Raw genomic sequence first — 23,472 nt, 5'->3', positions numbered from 1 at the left:
TAATTTACTTTTGTGAATGTGAAAACATCCAAAGATAATAAAAAGATATATGATATAAAAAAAAAATTCTGTTCTAAAATGCAGCCACATATTTGTACAGTAATGACAAAATGGACAAAAATGTTACTTCTTAGACTCCTGTCATAAGGAAAGAAAAAAAAGAAAAGATAAAGACATTATTGTCAGAATGATGATGAAAACAGCTCTGGAACTTCATCCACAGTGGAACTCTTGTAAAGGAGTGGACACAGAGGCAGAAAGTAGTGTTGGCAACTTTATCCAGCAATAAGAGAGGATCCAAATATGTTTCCTGTTTGTATTTGTGTGTGGTATCTGTAAGTACTAGTAACATTAACTTAAACACCTTATTCATTATATATATATATATATTGCACATATCCTGTACTCTATCCATTCAGCCTCCTTTATCTTATACAACTATTTGTATATATACTTGTTTCTATGTTTATTGTTTATTTCATTTTAATGTTTAATAAGTTTGTTTGTTATGTACCAATTACAATTACGGACATCCGGCCGAAAAGGACATCCAGCAGAACTTCCGGCGGCATTGGAGCAATCCCAGAAGTGGAGCGTTGTGGATATAGACTACATGAATCAAAATGGAAGCAGATAGGGATGAATGGCTTCTCGAGATAATGGTGTTGTGGTGACAGCAATGCAAAGCAGTACTGTGTTTCATACTGAGGTCTATGATGACAGTGGCCCCCACACGCACGCCAAGGTTGGTTGGGATAAAGTTCACCATCAGTTCATTAGCTCCACTCAAGGGGGTAAGCTTCTCCTCGGAACGCGTAGCTCTTACGGCGCCATTTTGATTCTAACAAGCCATCACCTCCCGTTAGCATTCCATTGACTTCCATTCATTTTGGCGCCACTTTGACAGCGAATAACTTTACATCTGAAGCGTTTAAAGACTCTATTTGTCCATTGTTTATTTCTAAAGAAACACGACAATGTATAAAAGGCTCCATTACCTTGTACCTCACGTTATGGCTCCGTAGCAGACATTTTTGTAAAAATAGGCTAACGATTGTGTCATAACCACGCAACTTACTGTCGCATAGTAGAGGAATTACCGTACAGTACAGGAGAAGCGCGCAGGCAGTTTCGACTTACATTAGCTATTTAAGTTTAATTACTAATGTTAACTAGCATTTTAGTTAGCAATAATTAGCCTGTGTCCATGTTATCTCCTTACATATACCTACGCTCTCCATCTCTGCAATATTCGGAATGATTGAGATTTCTCTTGGCACAGCTACCAGAAGACTTCCAACTTTCAGACACGTTGCTCACGTCACATTTACGTCGTCTCTCTCAGTTGGAGGCTGCTCAGTAACGCTCAGCGCTCACCAGAAAAGTGCTTCTAATGGCCTTCACTGGTCTCCGTCCAGAGCAACAGGATCTGTTGGTCCATTTTATATATGTCAATGGCTCCACTCAACCAGAAGTCGGCAATTTTTAATGTATGCGTTTTTCACGTATATTATGCATATATTTCCGATCCCCCCCTAGAGGGTTTATTGGATTGGTTTCATATTTGGTTGGTTTAATCCACTGACCGTAAATTGCGAAGGAATAATCGTTAGCTTCAACAATGATGTCATAGGTCATGTGACAACATGCCATTTTAGGCCCTTAAAACTCCTCCTAGAGGACTCAACCATAGACTGTATATAAGAATGGACCAACAGATCCTGTTGCTCTAGACGGAGACCAGTGAGGGATATTAGAAGCACTTTTCCGGTGAGCGCTGAGCGTTACTGAGCAGCCTCCAACTGAGAGAGACGACGTAGATGTGACGTGAGCAACCTGTCTGAAAGTTGGAAGTCTTCTGGTAGCTGTGCCAAGAGAAATCTCAATCATTCCCAATCTAGCAGAGACGGAGAGCGTAGGTATATGTAAGGAGATAACATAGGCACAGGCTAATTATTTCTAACTAAAATGCTAGTTAACATTAGTAATTAACTAACTAACTACGGTAATTTCTCTACTGTGCGACAGTAAGTCGCATGGTTATGACACAATCGCTATTTTTATAAAAACGTCTGCTACGGAGCCATAACGTGAGATACGAGGTAATGGAGCCTTTTATACATTGTCGTGTTTCTTTAGAAATAAACAATGGACAAATAAAGTCTTTAAACGCTTCAGATGTAAAGTTATTTGCTGTCAAAGTGACGTCAAAATGAATGGAAGTCAATGGAATGCTAACGGGGGGTGATCGTTTGGTAGCATCAAAATGGCGCCATAGAAGGTTCGAGCTCTGAAGCAAAGCTTACCCGCTTGGACTCAACTGATCTTTCTTGAATTGGGTCAGCAGTACGTCAAGACTTTCGGGATGCCGAATTGCAAAACCCGTTTTTGTAGAACGATGTAGCCGTGGCGAGCGAGCAATTTGCATGTTTCACCATAACACAGGAAGCTGTTGTTCCTTGACTCTAGATTGTCCAATCTGCGTTCACATTTCACGTGCATGGTAAGAGTCCTGGCCTGAGAACATCTACACGCCCATATTGAGTCATATAGTCATAGCGCCACCTCCTGGCAACCGCAAGTCAACTTTTTAGCTTTTTAGCTCGATGCACTTACATCTCGTCATGTCCGTGCAGAACAATAACTTCCTAGCAAAAACTGCTCAAGACTGTATGTGTGAAGAATGCTAGCCCGGATACTAGCAGATAGTCACTAGTATTTATTTTAATAACCAAGTTATAGTTGGTGTTCTTCCAAACACACACATTTCATTTCTGCTGTTTGTCAAGGCAACCTGAAGGTTCTAAGCAGAGTTTCTAATGTGCAACTCTGTATATTAAGTACCTTATTCTTATTCTTCACTTAAAATAACACAGTAACTTACTAACCCACAAATACAGCAATGCAAAGAACTGTATCACAGACACAATCGGAAAACTGCTGTCATACATGAATTGAGACTTTGAAAACATATGAATTTATTTAACTTTTAATAAGTGTTGGTATTCATCCATTTGTTTGAAGCATGTAATAATAATAATAGTAATAATTCTAATTATAATGCTAAGAAGAATCTTTATTTAATATAGCACCTTTTACAGAACAATGTCAAAGTGCTTCACGTCAAATGTCAGGTCATGTCAGCTGTAAACAATTTAAAAGCTATGTGTACATAAGACAAAATGAACCTAAAGAGATTATAACGTCCATTTTGTGTACACTGTGACTTCATTAGAGTTCACCTGAAAAAAAAAAAAAAAACTCTGAACAATAGTGGTTTTGTATAATCAAAATATCTCATTTATTACATGTGTAGAGCTCTAACCTAACTTAGAGCAGCTTGCAGGAACACATCCATTTAAAGCTGCTGCTCAAAGAACACAAAGACAATAAATATGCTGCATGTCAGTGCTGCATGTAAAGTAACAGTCAAATGGAATCTATCCAACAGATTCCCAGAGTTTGTGCGTTTGCGGTTTTGTAATGATATATGGGTTGATGTTCAATGTTAGAGACCATCACTGCCTGGGCCTGTGACATCATCAGCCTGACTGATGTTTCTGACCAACCAGCTGCTGTTGCTCCCAACACATCCAGCTGATGACACTCCCCCCCCCCTCAGAAGAATCACTTCTAACGATCTTATATTACACTGAACACACCGAGTGCGGTGCCCTATATAGTATCAGCTAGCTTTGCTAGCTAAAAGGTGAAAACATGAGCTGTGTCCCAGTTCCATACTGCCTACTAATTCAAATGGATTGGAGTCCACTTCGCTGTGCTCTAGGACACCTGCTTTACAGATAGGCCTGGGGATATTTGGGGCCCGAGCATGAAAGTGTGAGGAACCTAATGAGTATCATTTTCTGCTCCGCAATCGCTTTTTTGAGGGGCTTGGGACGCTCAAAAACTCACGGAAATTGGCACGCTTGTCAGACCTCTGTGGTGCCCCCAAACACATCGAGGTTGGGATAAAATTCCTTTGATGTTCACAAAATTAGGGGGGAGCATTGCTTTCATCTTAAAGAGCCCCTGTTATGCTCCTTTTCAGCATCATATTTGTACTCTTGGGGTCTGCTATAATAGGTTTACATGCTTTGATGTCCAAATAACATACTATGTTTCTCATACTACCCTTTGCTGCAGCTCCTCTGCCTGAAACACTGAGGGCCCTAGCTTGCACCCGGCGCAGGGCAGCGCAAAGCCCGACGGCAGTTGAGAAAAAGAGCTGTCTGTCGAGAGAAAGAGAAAGCTCAGTTTGGAGTGAAATCTGTTTTTTTGTACGTCATACATCTATTACGTACACCAAAAACTATATAACGCATTAAAAGACGGGGGGAAAAAATAAACATAATAGGGGCTCTTTAAGGCTCTCAGATTTTTTTTTTTTGCCTGACAGGAAGTCAGCCATCTTGGATTTTGTGCGTTCATTTTTTTATTTTACGAACACGTTTGAGGACTTTAGGATGCACAAAACTCTGTATTTTGCAGCCATGTTCAAACTAGTAATTATTTCGATTGATATATCACTTGGGCTTGGGCATGGCATTGTGGCTCTGTAGCGCCCCCTTATTAGTTTTAGCCTTTGGCTACATTTTTGATGATTTAAAAGCCTCAAAAACTCAAGGAAGTTGGCGCACACAACAAAACCTGTGAGCATAGCGAGACTACATTTGCGATTTGGTCCATGCGTGTTTAGCGGGCTCCATAGCACACCCTAATGCGTGGAAGGCCTTAATTTGGACATAGTTCCTCCCATATTCACAACATTTGTTACACATATTGCTCTTAATTTCATTTTTGGTTGGTATAATCCTCCGTCTGATGTGACCTTAAATTGCGAAGGAATTTTGGACATCTCAAACGATGATGTCATAGGTCATGTGACAACATGCAATTTTAGGCCCTTTACAGGTATGAAACATTTTAAAACTCCTCCTAGGGGACTCCACAGATCTTTCTTAAATTGGGTCAGCAGCATGTCAAGACTTTCAGGATGCCAAATTGCAAAGCTTTCGGATTTTCATGGAACGATTTTGCCGCGGCGAGGCAGGCAATTTGCATGTTTCATCATAACACAGGAAGCTGTTGATTTTAGATTAGATTAGATTGTCCAATCTGCCCCAAATCTCACAGGATGGATAAGTGTCCAGACCTGGATACATCTACATGCCCATAATGAGTCACAGTGCCACATGCTGGACACAGGAAGTCAGCCTTGTGTGACAAAGATCATCTGATTGACCTGAAATGTACATGGTGTGGTCTACACCTGATATACAGCAACATGACGTATAGTGTGCGTTCTCTAGTGCCACATAGTGGACAGAGAAGTGGTAAACATTAGCAATAAGTCATTTCAAGTGCCCCGCACTCCACCCAAAAAATTATATCTAAGGGCTCCTGCACACTGGCTGCGTGGCGTTTCTGTTGCGTGTCAGCTGCATGGCGTTTTCTATGTCTTTGCACACCAGAAACGTGTCTGACGCGGCACTGCTGCTGCTAGCCTTGTCTGTACACATGTATGTTTCCCATAAACATAAATATATACTGACTTGATTACAGCAAAGACAACGTCGGCAGTATTGACGGCAAAATAGGCTACAGAATATTTCGTTCTGTATTGACGGGCGCAATATTTGAAAGTCGATAATTATTATTTATTATTTTTTTAAATTACATTTATATCGGCATTTATGTCAAAACCTAGAGACTTCCAAACATCAAAATGCCATTTATTAAATGTATTCGTGTGAAAATGACATATAAACATATTTTTGTATTCTATTTTGCCTGGAAACGCTTCCAACACGCTTGCGTGTCACGTGAAAAATAGGCGTCGGTCCTATTTCTAGCATGCACGCGTTTTCGGCGCGGCAGTGTGCAAGCTCTAACCTGTTAACATGGGAGCCGAAATAAAAACGGACACGCCACGCAGCTGACACGCTCACGCCACGCAGTCAGTGTGGAGTAGGAGCCCTTTCTTGTGCGCGCAGTGTCAGATGGTTAGGAAATCCACAACTGCATCAACCGGCGTCCCGCCAGTCCACGCGACTCGCCGGAAGGGGTGTAGGCCGTTCATCGCTGCTTGCAGCTTTAATTTAATTTTTCATTTGATTAAGAAAATATACAACAGCCTTATCCATCCAACTGAGTGCAGACCACAGATTGTATATTTTCCTGTTAAGTATGTTGATTTCTTGACTACTGACTGTAAAATACAGCTTACTGCAAAAGATGAGATATACAGAGCGTACTGTATACAATTAATATGTAGTATGGAATTGGGACAAAGCAATTGTTGCGCTTACTACTCTGTTTGGACAATAACAACACCCATACGTCCATTTGAATGCGCTGTCCACGTAAGCAGCATCCCAAATCGAGTTTAGGGCAGTATTTGGCACAATATGATTTGTATTTACAGGAACACGGTCTTTTTGTCCTCTCCTGACCTCAGCACTGGTTACCACAACCAGAAGTGAACTATATATGAGACAAGACTGCACGGACTTCTGTCTGCGGAGATGTAAAACTCCCCTGCCTTGATCGAGCACAGGTACAACTCTGTGTCAAAATAAATCTGTATACAATATGTCCTTTGTTAGAACCTGTCACCCCCTGGTCCATGGCAGAAATGGCAGTAAAAGAAGGTGAAAGGAGTGGGAAGAAACAGTGGGGGGGGTACATAGACCTGATCTGGCCTAACAGGAAGAAACAGGCACCATCCAACTGGGGAGTTAAATGAGGACTGTGGATGGTGGAGCGGGTCAAATCAGAGCCATTCTTCATCAACGAACTTGCTTAAATAGTCAAACACTCTAAATCGTAACATTTCCCCTACTGTATCTGCGTCTCAGTCTGTAACTGGGACGTCCACAGCGGAGAGCAGAGGAGCTGGCGGGGGCTCAGAGGAGCAGCTGAACAAAGGGAGGCCCCCCCCCCGCCTGCTTCACACCAGCCCAGCGTCCTTGGCCATCTTGTAGAAGGCTCCTCTCTGAGCGATGAGGTTGGAGGGTGAGTCAAACTCTGCCATCTCTCCCTTGTCCAACACCAGGACCCTAGAGGGGCCAGAATAACGATGAAATTCTCTCTCTACGAGCAGCCCGTGTGCGAACACAGCGATGTGTCCCACTAATGCGTGACATCTCCAGATGACTTTTGAATCAATTTCATTATCTTTACATGATGTGATACATATGACTTTTACTCCACTACATATGCTAAATAAAATGTATACTTTTACGCCGATACATTTCCCCTGAGCGTCTTCGTTACTCGTTACTTGCAAGAAGTGTTTTTGTACGTTGGAGTGAACGATTCTTCCTCACAAAAAAAAATGAAGTTCTGTTTTTCTCTTTGTTGATGTCAGACTTTGAATATGTGAAAACCGTGAATGTTATGCTTCACTATAAGGAAGCCACATTATTGTTCATAAGCAAAGTTTTTCTTTTCTTTTGCTTCTAAAAAATGAAGTACATTTGATATCATAGAATGACTTTTGATACTTAAGTACAGTAAATACCAGATACTTTAAGAGTAATATTCTAAAAGGTGACTTTAACTTCTACCAAAGTCATTTTCTGGTAAGATACTTGTACTTTTACCAAAAAAAAGTATTGCTTTCAAGTACTTTATACAAGACTGAATACATTGGCATTCACATAGTAAAGCATTCTGTAATAGCGTGTGTTCATGTGTAGCATACGGTACCTGGTGTAGTCCATGATGGTGTTGAGGCGGTGAGCTATTGTTAGGACGGTGCAGTCCTCAAACTGAGAGCGGATGGTGGACTGGATCAGGTTGTCTGTCTCCATGTCCACGGCTGCTGTGGCCTCGTCTAGAACCAGGATCTTGGTCTTCCTCAGCAGAGCTCTGGCCAGGCACAGCAGCTGGCGCTGACCCACACTGCCGAGAAAACACACAAGACGTCAGCACATCGGCACACGGAGCCACGCTCTGGGCTCAGGTCCAAGTCCTCGCTGGTCACGTTTTCAAACCACGGTCGGGTCAGACAGCCCCTGGTCCTCTCTCGGAGTTGGCTTTTTTCCGACCGGTGGAGCGCTCGGCGGCGGTCCACCTGCGGAAGCATGTGTACGTGCTGATGGAAGCTTGCAGTGTGTGTACAGGAGTCTGAATGAATGCTACAGAGCAGGTTAAGCATTGCTCAGCTTGTCTGATGGAGATATCACCTCTGTAGTTGTATACTGGTTTATTTTGACATACACTATGGAGGATTCATTCCAGGGTATGGGAGACCTTCTGGAAGGCAGAAAAGGCAGTTGGACTGATCAGTCTCCCCGAGTTGGTCAAAAAAGTGCCTCAGAACACACCGAAGAGAAGTAATACGTCTCCATAACAGCAGACGGCACTATTGTATTGTCGCCCAAAAATTAAAGCCGGCAGCTGATTGGACGAACGCGTCACATGGGTCTTGTTTGTCCGGAAATTCAAAGACAGACTATCATGGCGGCTTGTTCAGAATACGATCTCATATTGTACTAAAATAGTTCACCGAAACGTGTTTCTGAAAACATTTTAAGCGAGAAATAGGCCATGCAGTTTCTGAATCTGTCTTCATTTCAGATCGACAAAGGTCAGTTTAAAAGATTTTCGTCAGATTTTGAGAGACTCTAGTCACGCTCATTCCGCTCCCCGTTTCCGGGTTAGCACTCCACCAATCAGATGGGTCATTTGAGTCCGACTGCCGGCAGTCCATGTCAAATCGGCCAAAATGAAGGACGACGGCCCCTCGGACGGACGACGGCACGGGACACACCGAACAGATTTGAGTCACTGACCTCGCCAGACTGTCCAACGGCCGATTATGGGCTCGGTGTGTCCGGGCCTTTATAAAGGCCAGACTCAATTTGCTTCTACTCCTACCTCAATGAAACTCATTACCTTCTACATATGTTTCACATTACTAGTGTGTCCCAGGAAAGGTAATAAGGCTTTGACTTTGAAATATCTGTGTAGGAAGTGTTGACGGTCACTGATAGAGGCAGTGTTTTCTTTCTGTTTAACAGTAAACGTTCTTAATCAAACAGAGAATGAGATAATTGTTGGATGTAATTCATAATCCATCAATCGCATTTTGTAGTTTGCACGGCTGTATGTAGAGCAGTCATACCTGAGGTTCTCTCCTCCTTCACTACACTCGTGGTTGAGTTTGTTTGGCAGGCCGGACACAAAGCTCTTGAGATGGGAATACTCCAGAGCCCTCCATACTGCCTCATCAGAGTAGCTGTCAAAAGGATCCAGGTTCATCCTCAGAGAGCCTGAAAACAGCACTGGGTCCTGAGGAGAGGGGAGAGGGGAGAGGGGCGTATGTCTGTGCATCGCATCATGGGACCAACTGTTACGTCATCCCGAGTTCTCGAACACGGGAGAAGTTAACTGTGCCCCTGAAACTCTGTCAGTCTGAGAATACAAAAAGCTGGGCCATACTTTACGTGTGGAGTGTCTAGTAGCATTAACAACATTTCTCAGTTTACCGGGGGCTAGTATTAATTTCCATCCCTGGCAGAACATTCAGATGCCATTCTACACCATGTCCCTGTGCGGCCTCCCTGCACTGACCTGTGGTATGATGGTGATTCTGGAACGCAGTTCATGGAGGCCCAGCTGAGCAATGTCCACCCCATCAATGAAGATGTGGCCCTCAGCTGCCTCAATGATCCGGAACAGCCCCAGCATCAGGGAGGATTTCCCCGCTCCAGTACGCCCCACAATCCCCACCTGATGGGTAGATGGAGCAGCCAATGTTACTGTACACACACATATACTGTACTTTACACACACACACACACACACACACACACACACATATACTGTACACATATATACTGTACTTTACACACACACTGTACACACACGTACACACACACACTGTACTTTACACACACAGATACTGTACTTTACACACACATACTGTACACACATATACTGTACTTTACACATATACTCTACACACATACACTGTACTTTACACACATACTGTACACACACACAGTACACACATATACTGTCTGTATACACATACTGTACACACATACTGTACACAGACACACATACTGTACACACACAAATACTATATACACATAAACTGTACACACACACACATATATTGTACTCTACACACATATACTGTCTGTAAACACACATGTACTGTACACAGACACATACTGTACAGACAAATACTGTACTATGCACACATACTGTACACATATAAACTGTACTGTACACACACATATATTGTACTCTACACACATATACTGTCTGTATACACACATATACTGTACACAGACACATACTATACACACATATACTGTACTTTACACACATATACTGTACTCACATACTGTACTTTACACATATACTCTACACACATACACTGTACTTTACACACATACTGTACACACACACAGTACACACATATACTGTCTGTATACACATACTGTACACCCACATACTGTACACAGACACACATACTGTACACACATAAACTGTACACACACACCTATATTGTACTCTACACACATATACTGTCTGTAAACACACACACGTACTGTACACACACATACTGTACACACAAACTGTACTGTACACACACATATATTGTACTTTACACACATATACTGTACACACATACTGTACTTTACACATATACTCTACACACACTGTACTTTACACACATACTGTACACACACACACAGTACACACATATACTGTCTGTGTACATACTGTACACACATACTGTACACAGACACACATACTGTACACACATAAACTGTACACACACACCTATATTGTACTCTACACACATACTGTCTGTAAACACACACGTACTGTACACAGACATACTGTACACACAAATACTGTACTGTACACACATACTGTACACACAAACTGTACTGTATACACATATATTGTACTCTACACACATATACTGTCTGTATGCACACACACGCATACTGTACACAGACACACATACTGTACACAGACACACATCAACACAGATGGAAGGCACATACACCATCACACCCACTCCCTCATCAGTTCACCCCCAAACATAGAGACTGGTGTAAGTAGACCCCTGGCTTCAACGCAGTGATGTGAAGGCTGACCTTCTCTCCTTTGTTTATGTTGATGGTGATGTTGCGGATGGCGAGATCCAGATCGTGGCGGTAGCGCAGGCCCAAGCCTCTGATGTCGATGCAGCCGTCCGTGGGCCACCCCGGGGGGAGGCTGGAGGGCTCGTGCTTCCACTCGGCCTGGAGGACAGAGGATACATGTAAACGAGTCCACACCCCACTCCTGCACTCTCCACGCCTCTGTTTTGTATCAGATATAGAGCTGGAAAGAGTGGAGAAACAGTGGTATCCACAGCTTTCTCTTCAGTAAAAGTATTACTACAACATGGAAAAATACTTCCAAGTAAAACTCTTGTATTTAAAATCTCCCTTAAATAAAGAAAAATTAGCTAAATTCTGTTCTTATATATGATGAGGTAAACCTTAACACTAGGTTTAGCTGACCAAGGTGGAGCTAATCTGATCTACTTATGCCAGTGTACAGTGGCACCATCAACTACTTTTCATTGTTTTTTTGGCATAGTAGAACGCAATTACTTCGTATAAAACTCCATTTGCAGATCATTATATGTATGGAATATTATAAATACTTTAAATCTATAGTGCGTAGTTTCTGTCTCTCCCATGAGGAATTCTAAGTAATGACAACAACACTGTTGGCGCGTCCACATGATACAAGCCTTCCGTGATCGCGCACCGCCCCCACCCCTCCTCCACGCGGTTGCTAGTAACCAAGGAGGACACGGAGGATTAAAACAACATGATGGACTCAGATAAAGGTCATTATCTTCACTCGAACTTCTGCGCGGGAAACGCCACAATCTTCTGAACGTAGCCACACTGAGAAATACCAAGAGAGTTGTGAACTTGGCGAAGCTGCTCTGTAGTGTTTGTTAGGGTCTTATATACAGGTTAGGGCTGTAAGGTTACTTAAAGGTGCACTATGATCCGCTAGCTGCCTGCCCCCTGAATACTCTGTGAAAAAGCCCGGTCTCGGGAGACAACACAGGGGTCGTAAACGTCAAACTAACACTAGAGGCACAGGACAGGCACCAAAATACAACAAATCACTCCAGCCAATCACTGACAAGATGGTTGGGGGAGGGGGTGGGGTTTAGTGACAGTCAGTTAGTCATGACAGTTATGGAAACATGGGGGGAGGGGCGAGCTTGCTCCGTTTTGTTTGAAATTGACTTGGAACGTCAACAGAAGTGACCATGCGGGAACTCATAGTGCACCTTTAATTACCTTTACACAGTGTGCAATGTGTGTGTGTGTGTTGCCATAGCAACCTACAACACAAGGCTTTGTTGTTTCCATGGTTGTCATTGATTTTTGTGTGCATCTAACTGAAACGCCCAAACTGTCCCGGGTGTGGACTTCCGTGACAAAACTGGCGATTTCTAGTTGTTATTTAATGGTTTCTGTAACCTTAAAATTCTTTACCCAGTACATCAGATGTATTCCTACATATACGTATGGAAGAAAACACGATTCTACATTAAGTGTCTAGTAACTTTACACTGTGTGCCATGTTGTGAGATGCCATAGCAACGTACAGCATGTGAATGTGCTGTTGTGTGCGGCTCTGAGGTCATCATCGTGATCGTGTGATCACCCTGGAGTCTGGACTGCGCTGAGAAGTCACTATACATTTTCTGGCATTTTAAGTGTGTCACATTGAATGCTTTGCACAGTAAATCATGCATATATCCTATTTATACTATATATACTAAAAAACAGGAATGCAAATACAGTTTCCTGTAGTTTGAATTATAAATGTCCCATTCCGGCACCATGAAGACATTTGGGGCAAAGTAAATCCTCCCTCCAAAACCACAACAATGTAATAGCTGGAATTGTTCTGGTTTATGGTGTACCTCTTTCTCCGTGTCACTGTACTCCTTGACTCTCTCCACAGCCACTATGTTGGTCTCCACATCAGAGGACATCCTCACCAGCCAGGTCAGAGAGGCAGTCAGCTGCACATGGGACACAGGGAAGCCAAGGAGAGAGTCTGAACAAAAACTCTAATATATACATATTACAGTTCACAAGTTGTAAAAACACGTCACCTACCACTAGTCGCATCTATCCGTGCACATAGTTTGGTTTCATTTGTCCAGGTTTGAGATGTCTCTCTCCACCCCAATACAATGGAGGTGAATAGAATTTAGATTGCATCCTTAAAGACTTTTAACCCCTCCTAACCCCAAAACCCGCCGGCAGGTTCGAAAAAGCATGTATTGTTTAAAAGATCGCCAAAGAAAAACCACTTACCCTAGAAAGAAGCTGTAACAAAAACGAATTGTTCGTCGGATTCTGAAAATTCCGACCGTCCCTGAATGCATCTCGGTAGAACATGCACATGAACATTTTGTTTACTTTGAGGCATGGTCATGTGATGAAAATTCATCCAATCGGTGACTGACACTACAAGCCTCAGCACCAAACAACAGCACAGCCTAGTGGTAAACAGTGGTGGATAAGGTATTCAGATCCTTTACTTCAGTAAAAGTACTAATACCACACTGTAAAAAAATACTCTGTTACAATTAAAAGTCCTTCATTGAAAATATTAGTTAAGTAAAAGTATATAAGTATCATCAGGAAAATGTAGTTAAAGTATTAAAAGTAAAAGTACTAGTAACTAAAAGTGTCAGATGAATGTAGTGGAGTAAAAAGTACAATATTTCTCTCTGAAATGTAGTGGAGTAGAAGTAGAAAGTCTCATGAAAAGAAAAAAAGTAAAGTACCTCAACATTTGTACTTAAGTACAACACTAAAGTAAATGTACCTAGTTACTTTTCAAAACTGGTGTTAAGTGTGTTGTAAATAATTCTTTGTGTGAATGATGTACAGCCCAAATTCATTTTTTACTGTATGGTATATACATGTGTTCCCTTAGGTAAATATTGTATAATCTGATTCAACTGTTTTTCTATTAAAAATAAATAAATTAGCAAATAAATTTAACTTACATTTTTCCTTTTTTTATGCCATTATAACTTTGTTATACTGCTCAAAAGACATTTAGGAGCTGTTCCTACTTCTGGCCATGGTTGTGCTAGTTAAAGGTGCTGTAGGTAGGATTGGGAAAATCCAGGACTTAGCCAAAACTTTTTAACATCGACAACTTCTAAATCCCTCCCCCCTTTCTGCTAAAGCCCAAAACGGTCTCCTAAGCCCTCCCCCCCACAAGGGAGAGCTGTGCACGATAGAGCGCGTGTGAATTGGGGGGGAAGGGCAGCTCGTGCGTGGGGAAGGGGGAGGATGCTATGAAATACATGTGCATGAGCAGTGATTGACACATAATTAGACACCCACGCTGGCCCTGATTGGTGCATCTGAACAGGGAGCTGTGGATTTTTGCAAATCGCACGAGTCTGTAGGTGGTGCCAGAGGAGCCGGATTTTTTTTTTTTACATGACCTGCTTCATGTAGTTCTACTGGAACATAGGGTCAGTTTCAGCAAATATGACAGAAAGTTAGTTTTATAAGTCTACTGCACCTTTAATCTGAGATGCCAGACTTGCAGATAGAGTGAAAAATGATCTCACAGTGAGTAATAATGGGACAGGAGCAAAAAAATCCCAATTACTATCATTAATCAACAGACCTTACTGAATAATTTTCCGTTATGAATTGCTACTGGAAATACTAAGGAATTAATACCAAAAAAAAAAAAAAGATGACATAGATTTTTCATAACTGAAATCATACAGGCTTTTGCAACATATAATGTCACTTTTGACCGATGAACTTTGTTGATGGGGCAGTTAGGCTAAACTCCATGTAGTGAACTGACTCTGAAGTGACGGAGTGGAATTCTTTAGTTATTGGTAGCACACATCAGTTTCAGAGGTTCCTCCTATCCTGCATTTAGCTGAAAGTCCAAGTGAGTGCTGAGCTGGTAAAAGGTCAAGAAAGTGATTTATATACTTAAAGCAACACCAAAGCACTTTTTCTCTTCGGTCCCCCTACAGGTTGGAAGCGGAATTGTCCATTACCGTTCTCATTCAAACTAGCCGATCTGGCAAACTGGCATAGTGCGGTTATAGCCGGTAGAGAGCCGCAAAGCGAATGCAGAAGGGCCGTTCACCTCCATCTTTGGTATTGCTTTAATTATGCAATTACATTAAAAAGCCCATGTCAAAGCATCCTATAGAACAGGTTTCTAACCTTGTGTGTGCCCCTGAAGAAGATGTGAGCTGGAGTATGAGTGGTTACCTGAAGGGCATAGGAGATAGACAGCCCCATGATGCCTGGACTCAGGCTCTCTCTGGCTATGACGGCGAACAAAGCAGCAAATGACACAATGCAGTTTCCTACAAACTCCAGGCGGACAGCCAGCCACCTACACAGACACACATTCAGTGACAAAAGAAAACCATTGCAACTAAGGAACAAAGTGGCACATGCAACACAATCTGAGGATTATTTGAAGTGATCAAATGAACTCTTAAAAATCTGCTCAAATCTAAGAGTGAGTAGTAAAAGGGTCCCTAACCTGTTTGCTACTATGCTGGGGTAGTAGGCCTTCTGGTTGTGGTCCACCCGCTGGTCACTCTCTCGGATGAAGCGCTCCTGTTCACCGAAGGCTCGAATGACGGAGGTGCCCAGCAGCGTTTCGTTGAAGTGGGTGTAGATGGGTGAACGGCTGACTGACTCCAGGCGCTTCAGCTGGCGAGATGACGCCACATAAAACCTCTGGACAGAGGAAGGACAGAGACGTCTGACTACTTCATTCACATCAATTAAAGAGCCCCTATTAGGCTTTTTTCCATTCTTTTAGTGTGTTATAGAGTTTTGTGTGTGTATGTAATAGATGTACATATAAAGTAAAAAAAAACAAAAAAAAAACTAATTTCACTCCAAACTGAGCTTTCTCTCCCACAGACAGCACTTTTTCTCAACTGCCTGAAACGGCTCGCCCACATTCCTGTTTGAAATTCTTCCATTAGTGATGTCATGGATTGAGAAAGCCAACCCAGTTTTTCATCTGTGCTGCCCATAGGTGCTGCCTGAGCAAGCGCAGCCCGCCCAGTGGCTTGTTTGAATTTGGTCGGCCAATCACAACAGAGTCGGCCAGCTGACCAATCAGAGTAGACTGGGCTTTTCAGGAAGGCGGGGCCAAGAGCTCAGACAGAGTGTTTCAGGCAGAGGAGCTGCAGCAAAGGGCAGTATGAGAAACATAATATGTTTTTTGAACATCAAAGCATGTAAACCTATTCTAGTAAGACCCCAAGAGTACAAATATGATGCTGAAAGGGAGTATAATAGGGGCTCTTTAAATATAGTGCAGCCAGAGGTGGTAGGACAATGACACTTTTTAAAGGGATGTTTACATCCTTATCAGATGAACACTGTAGGACGAAGACGTTTTTACACATAGGCCCCCCCCCCCCATGTTTATGGGACCAACATGTATGAAAGGAAGGTTTTACCATCCAAACATTTCCAACTAACCTGCACAAAAAAGTAAAGCAGGCCGAGCACAGGAATGATGATAGCTAACAGCGGTGTGGCGATCAGGATGATAACACAAGCACCCAACACGTTTAACATCGAGCCCATGAACATCTTAATAATGCTGGGGATCACGGAGTCAATGGTATCCATCTCCTTGGCGAAGCGGTTGACCAGGTTGCCGCTGGGGGTTCGCTCAAAAAAGGACATGGGTGAGCGCAGGACGTCATACAGCATGGACTGGTGGAGGCAGCGGGACGCCAGGATGCCCCCGATGGACGTGGACAGGGAGTAGCCAAAGACAGCCACACCTACAACACAGCAGAGACCTGGGTAAGATCATTTGGACATGCTGCAGCGGTGAGACCGTGGTGGGTGGACCTCGGGACCCCTGGAAGAACACTTTTCTACATTATATTTTTATTTAAAAGGCTAGATCTATGTAGAACGTTGTGCTCTTGGAAGCAATGTTGTGCTCTATGAACAATTTATTCTAACACATTGGTTGTATAGATATGAATTGGGATGACATGGCAAAAAAGTCACACCCACAAAGCATGGTAAACAAGCCAAGGAGGAGTTTAACGCAGTTGGGTCTTTATAAATTATAGAGTGTGGTCTAGACCTACTCTATCTGTAAAGTGTCCTGAGATAACTTCTGTTATGATTTGACACTATAAATGAAATTACATTACAGGTCATTTAGCTGACGCTTTTATCCAAAGCGACATACAGTTTGCTATATACTGTATGTCAGAAGTCGTACGCCTCTGGAGCAACTAGGGGTTAAGTGTCTTGCTCAAGGGACACATTGGCTGATGTATCGCAGTGGGAATCGAACCCAGGTCTCCATAGGCCATACACCATAGGCACGTCATATCCTCTGCACCATCCCCATACAATTGAATTGAAGTATTTAGAAATGTAGCTATTTCAAGCACAAATATGGGACTACCCCCCTTACCCTGGGACAGGCCGAGAGCCCCGTACACCCCGAGTCTCATCATTCTGTCGGGCTGAGTGCCGTTGACCACGGGGTCGTCGGTCCACAGGCTCAGCCAGTAGTTGGAGAACAGCGAGGCCATGTGATGGCCGATGAACAGCAGCAGACTGATGCAGGACAGAAGCACTCCGATGGCTTTCAGATACGCCCAGAACACAGACAGCTTGACCTGGGGAAAACAGCGGGGATTAGGGCTGGGTAGCGTTTAAAAATGTTCTATACCATACCAATACCTTGCCTTTTATACTAGTCCCTAAACGATATTTTTTTACGATAACAAATTACAACATTACGGCACAAATCGACAGCCAATCACAGACATTATTAGATATTGGTAGAAGCATGCTGCATGCTGATTGGCTCACTGACGCTGATGAGATTTACTCCTTAGGTATTGAAATTGGGGATTGAATGACGAGGAATTTTTCGATACTCGACACTAAAGAGGCAATAGGTCTGTGCCAACGAAGCATTGAATTGGGTAGCCAGCCCTAGCTGGATGTGGCTGGGGTTGGGACCATCACAGATAGATGAGGATCATTTGGCTGCTGGGATGTGGCTTGAACATGTCAAGCCTCTGCTTACCTGTCCAGTGCTGGCCTTATCAGCCTCCATCAGCTTGCCCACCTCAGGGTCCTTGGCTTTCTTGCTCAGCACCTTGTTCTCCTCAGCCGTCTGGGGCAGTTTGGACACACTGCTGACACCCGGACTGCTGCTTACACATGGAGCAAAGAAACACACAAACATGGTGAAATAAATATTTAGGTAAACTCATACCAAAAACCTCGGAGATGCGGTCGCTTTCCCACCTGAGCTGAAGTAGTTATATATATATATATATATATATATATATATATTTTAGGGCTGTCAATCGATTAAATTTTTTTATCTAATTAATTACATACTCTGTAATTAATTAATCGAAATTAATCACATACATAATTAACGGTGCCTTTTAACGCGTTATTTTTTCTCAGATTAATTAATCGAAATTAACGCGTTATTTTGACAGCCCTTTTTTTTTTTTTTTTTTTCCCTCTGTGCCAGAGAGCTCCATTGCTGTTCAGTTTTACTCACCCAGCAAGAGCAGTTGCACTGCCGTTCTCTATTCCTTTGGTTCCACTCTTTGGCACAGGTTCTACATGTAGGAAGGAAACAAAAAATATGATAACATGACTGATCCTTAAACATTATCTCAATTTAGATCGACTGCAGCAAACAAAGATGCAAAACATTGTTAATGTCCATGGAGCACATTTCCTCATTCTCAGCATTTGCAATGAACAACCACTCCTTGTTGTGACAAAGGAACATAAAAAAAGTTCCATATTTAAATGTACAGCCACAATGCATATGTCAGTCTAAAGTGCAGCGTGCCTGTCTCACTGTTGTTGTCAGTCTGCTCCACGGCAGCGTATGTCCGCAGAAACTCGGCGAAGGCTCCCTGGGTGGCCACGACATGCTGGTAGGAGCCCATCTCCGTGATCTGGCCCTCCACCAGGACCAGGATCAGGTCGGCCTGGGGCAGGTAGCTCAGCCCATGGGTCACCAGCACACGAGTCTGCACGCATCCACACTCATTTAACATGCAAGTGTGTAAAAAGGGCATTCCTGTACCATTTTAAATTCAGTAAATCATTACTGTATCCATTCCATGTCAGCACTAACACAATCATTTAAAAACCTTCAAAACTGTATTACCACACACAGATATCAACAACCTAGTCTTGCATTGCCAGACCTTCCTACACCGCGCCGTGGAGGAAGGTCTGCTCCTCAGATCTCTGCAGGGTAAATCCAGACAGCTAGCTAGACTATCTGTCCAATCTGAGTTTTCTGTTGCACGACTAAAACAACCTTTGAACGTACACATGTTCCACCAAAACAAGTTCCTTCCTGAGGCTATTTTGCTACGCTTAAGACAATTTTGATTGGTTTAAAGAAATGCCAATAAAAGCAGAGCACATTTTTCTCCCATTCCAGAATGCTGTGCGGACTAGCCAGACCCTCCCCCGCAGCGCTGTGGAGGAAGGTCTGGACATGCAAGACTAAGATATACTGTATATAAACACACTGAGGGACTGTACCAAAGTGAAGAATGGGGAGGGGGACCAGCAATGGGGGAAGGTTTTGTGTCATGCTATTTTAGCCTCCCCTTATGAGGTTAATTGTTAAATATAAAAAGAAAAAATGATACAATAGTTACAGATGATGGGTATTGTGTGATTAGGTTAATTATGACAGAAGTTTGGGACATCTGATTTCTTTTTTTTTTGTGGGCATTTTTAGGCCTTTTATTTGACAGGACAGCTGAAGAAATGAAAGGGGAGAGAGAGGGGGATGACATACAGCAAAGGGCCGCAGGTCGGAGTCGAACCTGGGCCCGCTGCGTCGAGGAGTAAACCTTTATACATGGGGCGCCCGTTCTGCCAACTGAGCTATCCGGGCACACGGGACATCTGATTTCAAACACATCACACTAGAGCACTGCATTAGGATTGGGATCCCGCGGGACCCATCACAAATCTCACGGGAGCAGGCGGTTTTAAGAGGGGCTGCGGTTGGGAGTGGGCGGTCCAAGATAGACAGCGGGTCCCGGGATTTAGGAGCGCTGCTCCTGGTCAGTGCTGTAAACGACTGTTAGCTACGCCTAGCTAGGTTTCATAAGAAAATCAGCAATGCACACGGACGCATCCAGTTCAACACCAGCCAAACGCTTTATTAACACTCCTCTGCTCCCTCTCTCTCTCCCTCTCTCTCTCTCACTTCTTTCCCGGGGCACTGGGCCCCGCCCCCTTTCTCCTACGGCGACCTGAGGGATCCAATCAACAAGGACTTTGACATGAACAGAGCGGGCAGGAGCGGGATTAAGAAAAGAGTCCCGCGCAGGGCTCTACATCAGACCATAACATAATCTTATGTAATTCATATTTGTTCTTATTATCTGGAATCTGGCAAATATCCCAGTGGGCCTGAGTCTCACTCAGGCTGTGGCAGTTCTAAACATTTAATCAGGGGGTCTTCATCCTAACACTTCCATTTCTCTGATGTTGGATGATAATGAGATAGCTTTCTATAAATTGTGTTATTACATAGCTGTCATATTGCAGACATCCATATTTTTCAAGTTGTGCATTTTCAGAGTTATGTTCATACTACTGTATACTAGGGGTGGGAATCACCAGAGGCCTTACGATCCGATATCATCACGATACTTATGTCACGATACGATATTATTGCGATTTTAAACATATTCTGCAATATATTGCAATTCATTACCTTTTTCCCAACTTCAAATTTTTCCCAATTTCAAATGATGTCCCCAAAAGGAAACTTTGTCAACATCTATTTTACCTAAAAAGATAAATTTCTCTGTTCTTCTCACTTCAATTGTATTGCTGCAAAATGTGATTGTCAAGCAGACAAAACTGACCAACACATATATAATAAAAGATCGATACTTGGCGTCTGTGTATCGATACAGTATTGCCAGGGAAAATATTGCGATACTATGCTGTATCGATTTTTTCCCCCACCCCTACTGTATACCTGCCTATTGCCACAACATTAATCAGTGTGAATGATGAGCAAGAAGCAGCAACGTGAAAATAGGAGCTGTTAAGGTGCTTCAGGCTGGATAGGCTTGAGATCATACACACCTTGTCCTTCAGCAGGCCCTGAGGGCCGATGACTTGATCAAAGATATGTTTTCCTACATGAGCATCGACGGCAGACAGCGGGTCATCCAGCAGGTAGACCGCACGGTCACAATAGACCGCCCTGGCCAGGCTCACCCTCTGCTTCTGACCTCCAGACAGATTCACTCCCTGAACAGAAGAGACAGACACAGAGTGAAACAAGGCAAGGGTACCATGCCATTTAAAGACTGTTGTGCCTTGTTTTGTGTCTATGTGTGTTTTTAAAAGTGTAGTCAGCAAGCATTTCATAAAATTGTCTCTGAAGTCCATAACGGAGGTAAGAAGAGATCGTAGGAAGCTCAATCGACGACTTAGACAAAGCCCTGAGGCTTCTCCTTTAAGGGTTGAAACAGAGAGGCTGAGGCAGGTTGTCTCGGGCAGTGGTGAAAGAAGTATTCAGATCCTTTACTTAAGTAAAGGTACTAATACCACACTGTGAAAATACTCTGTTACGAGTAAAAGTCCTGCTTTGAAAATGTTATTTAAAGGGTAACTACTGTTTTCTTCGACCTAGACACTATGTTCCTATGTTTTTGTATCTAAGTGACTGATGGGAACAACAATCTTTGAAATTGGTCCAGTATTAAGAGAGATCGCAAATATGCTGGCTCTATACGTGCTAAAAGTACTGTTTTTTGTCTGGTGGGTTTAAGGCTCTGACACACCAACCCGACGGCCGACTGTCGGCAGAAAAGGCAGTCGGACTGACTGGCTCCCCGAGTTGGTCCAAAAAGTGCCTCGGAACACACCAAAGCGACGCCGACTTGAGCGTACGTCCTGCACGTGCGCAAGACGTAATACGTCTCCATAACAGCAGGCGGCGCTAATCTGTATTGTCGCCCAAAAAATGAAAACCGGCAGCTGATTGGACGAACGCGTCACGTGGGTCTGGTTTCTCCCGGATTTCAAAGCCAGGCCATAATGGCGGCTCGTTCGGAATACGATCTCGTATTTTACGAAAATAGTTCACCGAAACGTGTTTCTGAAAACATTTTAAGCGAGAAATAAGCCATGCAGTTGCTGAATCTGTCTTCATTTCAGATCGACAAAGGTCAGTTTAAAAGATTTTCGTCAGATTTTGAGAGGCGTTTGTCACGCTCATCCCGCTCGTCATTTCCGGGTTAGCGCTCCACCAATCAGATTGGCCACTGAGTCCGACTGCCTGCTTTCCAATTCAACACGTCATATCGGGCCAAATGAAGGCTGACGGCTCTTCCGACTGACGACGGTACGGAACACACCGAACAGACTCGAGTCACTGACCTCGCCAGACTGTCCGACGGCCTATAATTGGGTTGGTGTGTCAGCGCCTTCAGCGCTAGCGACCTCAGAGCTGTTTCTGGTTAAACAGAAAGGTCTTAAAGAGAAACTTAAACATAAACTTGTATTTGAAAAAGTTCAGTGCCAAATTAAACTGTGTACAATAAACTATGCACTCTATGAGCTTTCATAGAGTGCATATGACCTCAAGATGTGAAGTATTGTGGACACTCAGACAGGCCCGACCTCTCCATCCCACCACAGTCTTTGGATGCAGATAGCCTCCATGTGTGCCCCTCTGCAGATAAACAGATGTGTGTGATCCTGACTGGATACCTTCTCGCCGATCTCCGTCTCGTCTCCGGCAGGAAGGATCTCCAGGTCCGGCTGCAGGGCACAGGCCTCCACCACACGCTGGTACCAGGCCTCCCTCCTCTCCTGACCAAACAGGATGTTGTCTTTCAGGGTGGAGTTCTGGATCCAGGCCTGCTGGGAAACGTAGGCCACCGAACCCTGCAGGGTGACATACACCAGCACACACACGCGTAAATGCCCATGGCATTCTGTAGTTGATGATGATGAGCAGTCAGACAAAGCACAATCCTGCTCCCCAGAGGAAGAACCCCTCTGCTTTAACATATTATTAGCAAATATAAATCAGTCTATTTGTGAAAAAAAACAAACATTGATGATAGGCTAACTGGCCTATAGGTAAGGTAGCCATGCACAGATCCAGTTCATCCTGAGGATTCACTGTGCCACATGTATTGTTTAACATTCAAACATAATTTATAAAATCATACCAATAAATATTTTAATAGCTTAGTATTCTATGCACAAAAAAAGATATGTATAAAGGCTTTAGGCTGCCCACATGTTATTGTAGGCCCAGTTTAATATGCCTTTTTGCCATATTTTACACAATATATATAGTAGGGGGTCCCTG

At 43.2% G+C, this 23,472-nt stretch overlaps 1 protein-coding gene across 3 annotated transcripts in view; it reads right to left on the bottom strand.

Annotated features, from left to right (window-relative positions):
* Positions 1 to 2,993: 2,993 nt before the first annotated feature.
* The window catches only part of abcc1 (ATP-binding cassette, sub-family C (CFTR/MRP), member 1), a 51,625-nt gene continuing 31,146 nt past the window's right edge, over positions 2,994 to 23,472 (bottom strand). The window contains exons 17-32 of one of the 3 annotated variants that reach the window (XR_004895780.1): positions 22,863 to 23,039; positions 21,228 to 21,395; positions 18,955 to 19,129; positions 18,646 to 18,706; positions 18,154 to 18,280; positions 17,530 to 17,737; positions 16,566 to 16,876; positions 15,607 to 15,806; positions 15,327 to 15,453; positions 12,977 to 13,078; positions 11,130 to 11,276; positions 9,583 to 9,741; positions 9,134 to 9,300; positions 7,714 to 7,908; positions 6,845 to 7,061; positions 2,994 to 4,232 (exon numbers count right to left, since the gene is read on the bottom strand). Coding sequence is in view for 2 of the 3 variants with exons in the window: in XM_035994910.1 (XP_035850803.1) it covers position 6,806; positions 6,954 to 7,061; positions 7,714 to 7,908; positions 9,134 to 9,300; positions 9,583 to 9,741; positions 11,130 to 11,276; positions 12,977 to 13,078; positions 15,327 to 15,453; positions 15,607 to 15,806; positions 16,566 to 16,876; positions 17,530 to 17,737; positions 18,154 to 18,280; positions 18,646 to 18,706; positions 18,955 to 19,129; positions 21,228 to 21,395; positions 22,863 to 23,039 (2,433 nt within the window). In the remaining variant the exon portion in view is untranslated. Of the gene's footprint in view, positions 4,233 to 6,252; positions 7,062 to 7,713; positions 7,909 to 9,133; positions 9,301 to 9,582; positions 9,742 to 11,129; positions 11,277 to 12,976; positions 13,079 to 15,326; positions 15,454 to 15,606; positions 15,807 to 16,565; positions 16,877 to 17,529; positions 17,738 to 18,153; positions 18,281 to 18,645; positions 18,707 to 18,954; positions 19,130 to 21,227; positions 21,396 to 22,862; positions 23,040 to 23,472 lie in introns of those variants that run through there. The other 2 variants (XM_035994910.1, XM_031292535.2) reach the window with 2 other exon arrangements.

The sequence above is a fragment of the Sander lucioperca genome, chromosome 2 (assembly GCF_008315115.2).
Source record: "Sander lucioperca isolate FBNREF2018 chromosome 2, SLUC_FBN_1.2, whole genome shotgun sequence".
Classification (NCBI taxonomy): domain Eukaryota; kingdom Metazoa; phylum Chordata; class Actinopteri; order Perciformes; family Percidae; genus Sander; species Sander lucioperca.
The sequence above is the reverse complement of the archived record's forward strand: the minus strand, read 5'-3'. Positions and strand labels throughout refer to the sequence as shown.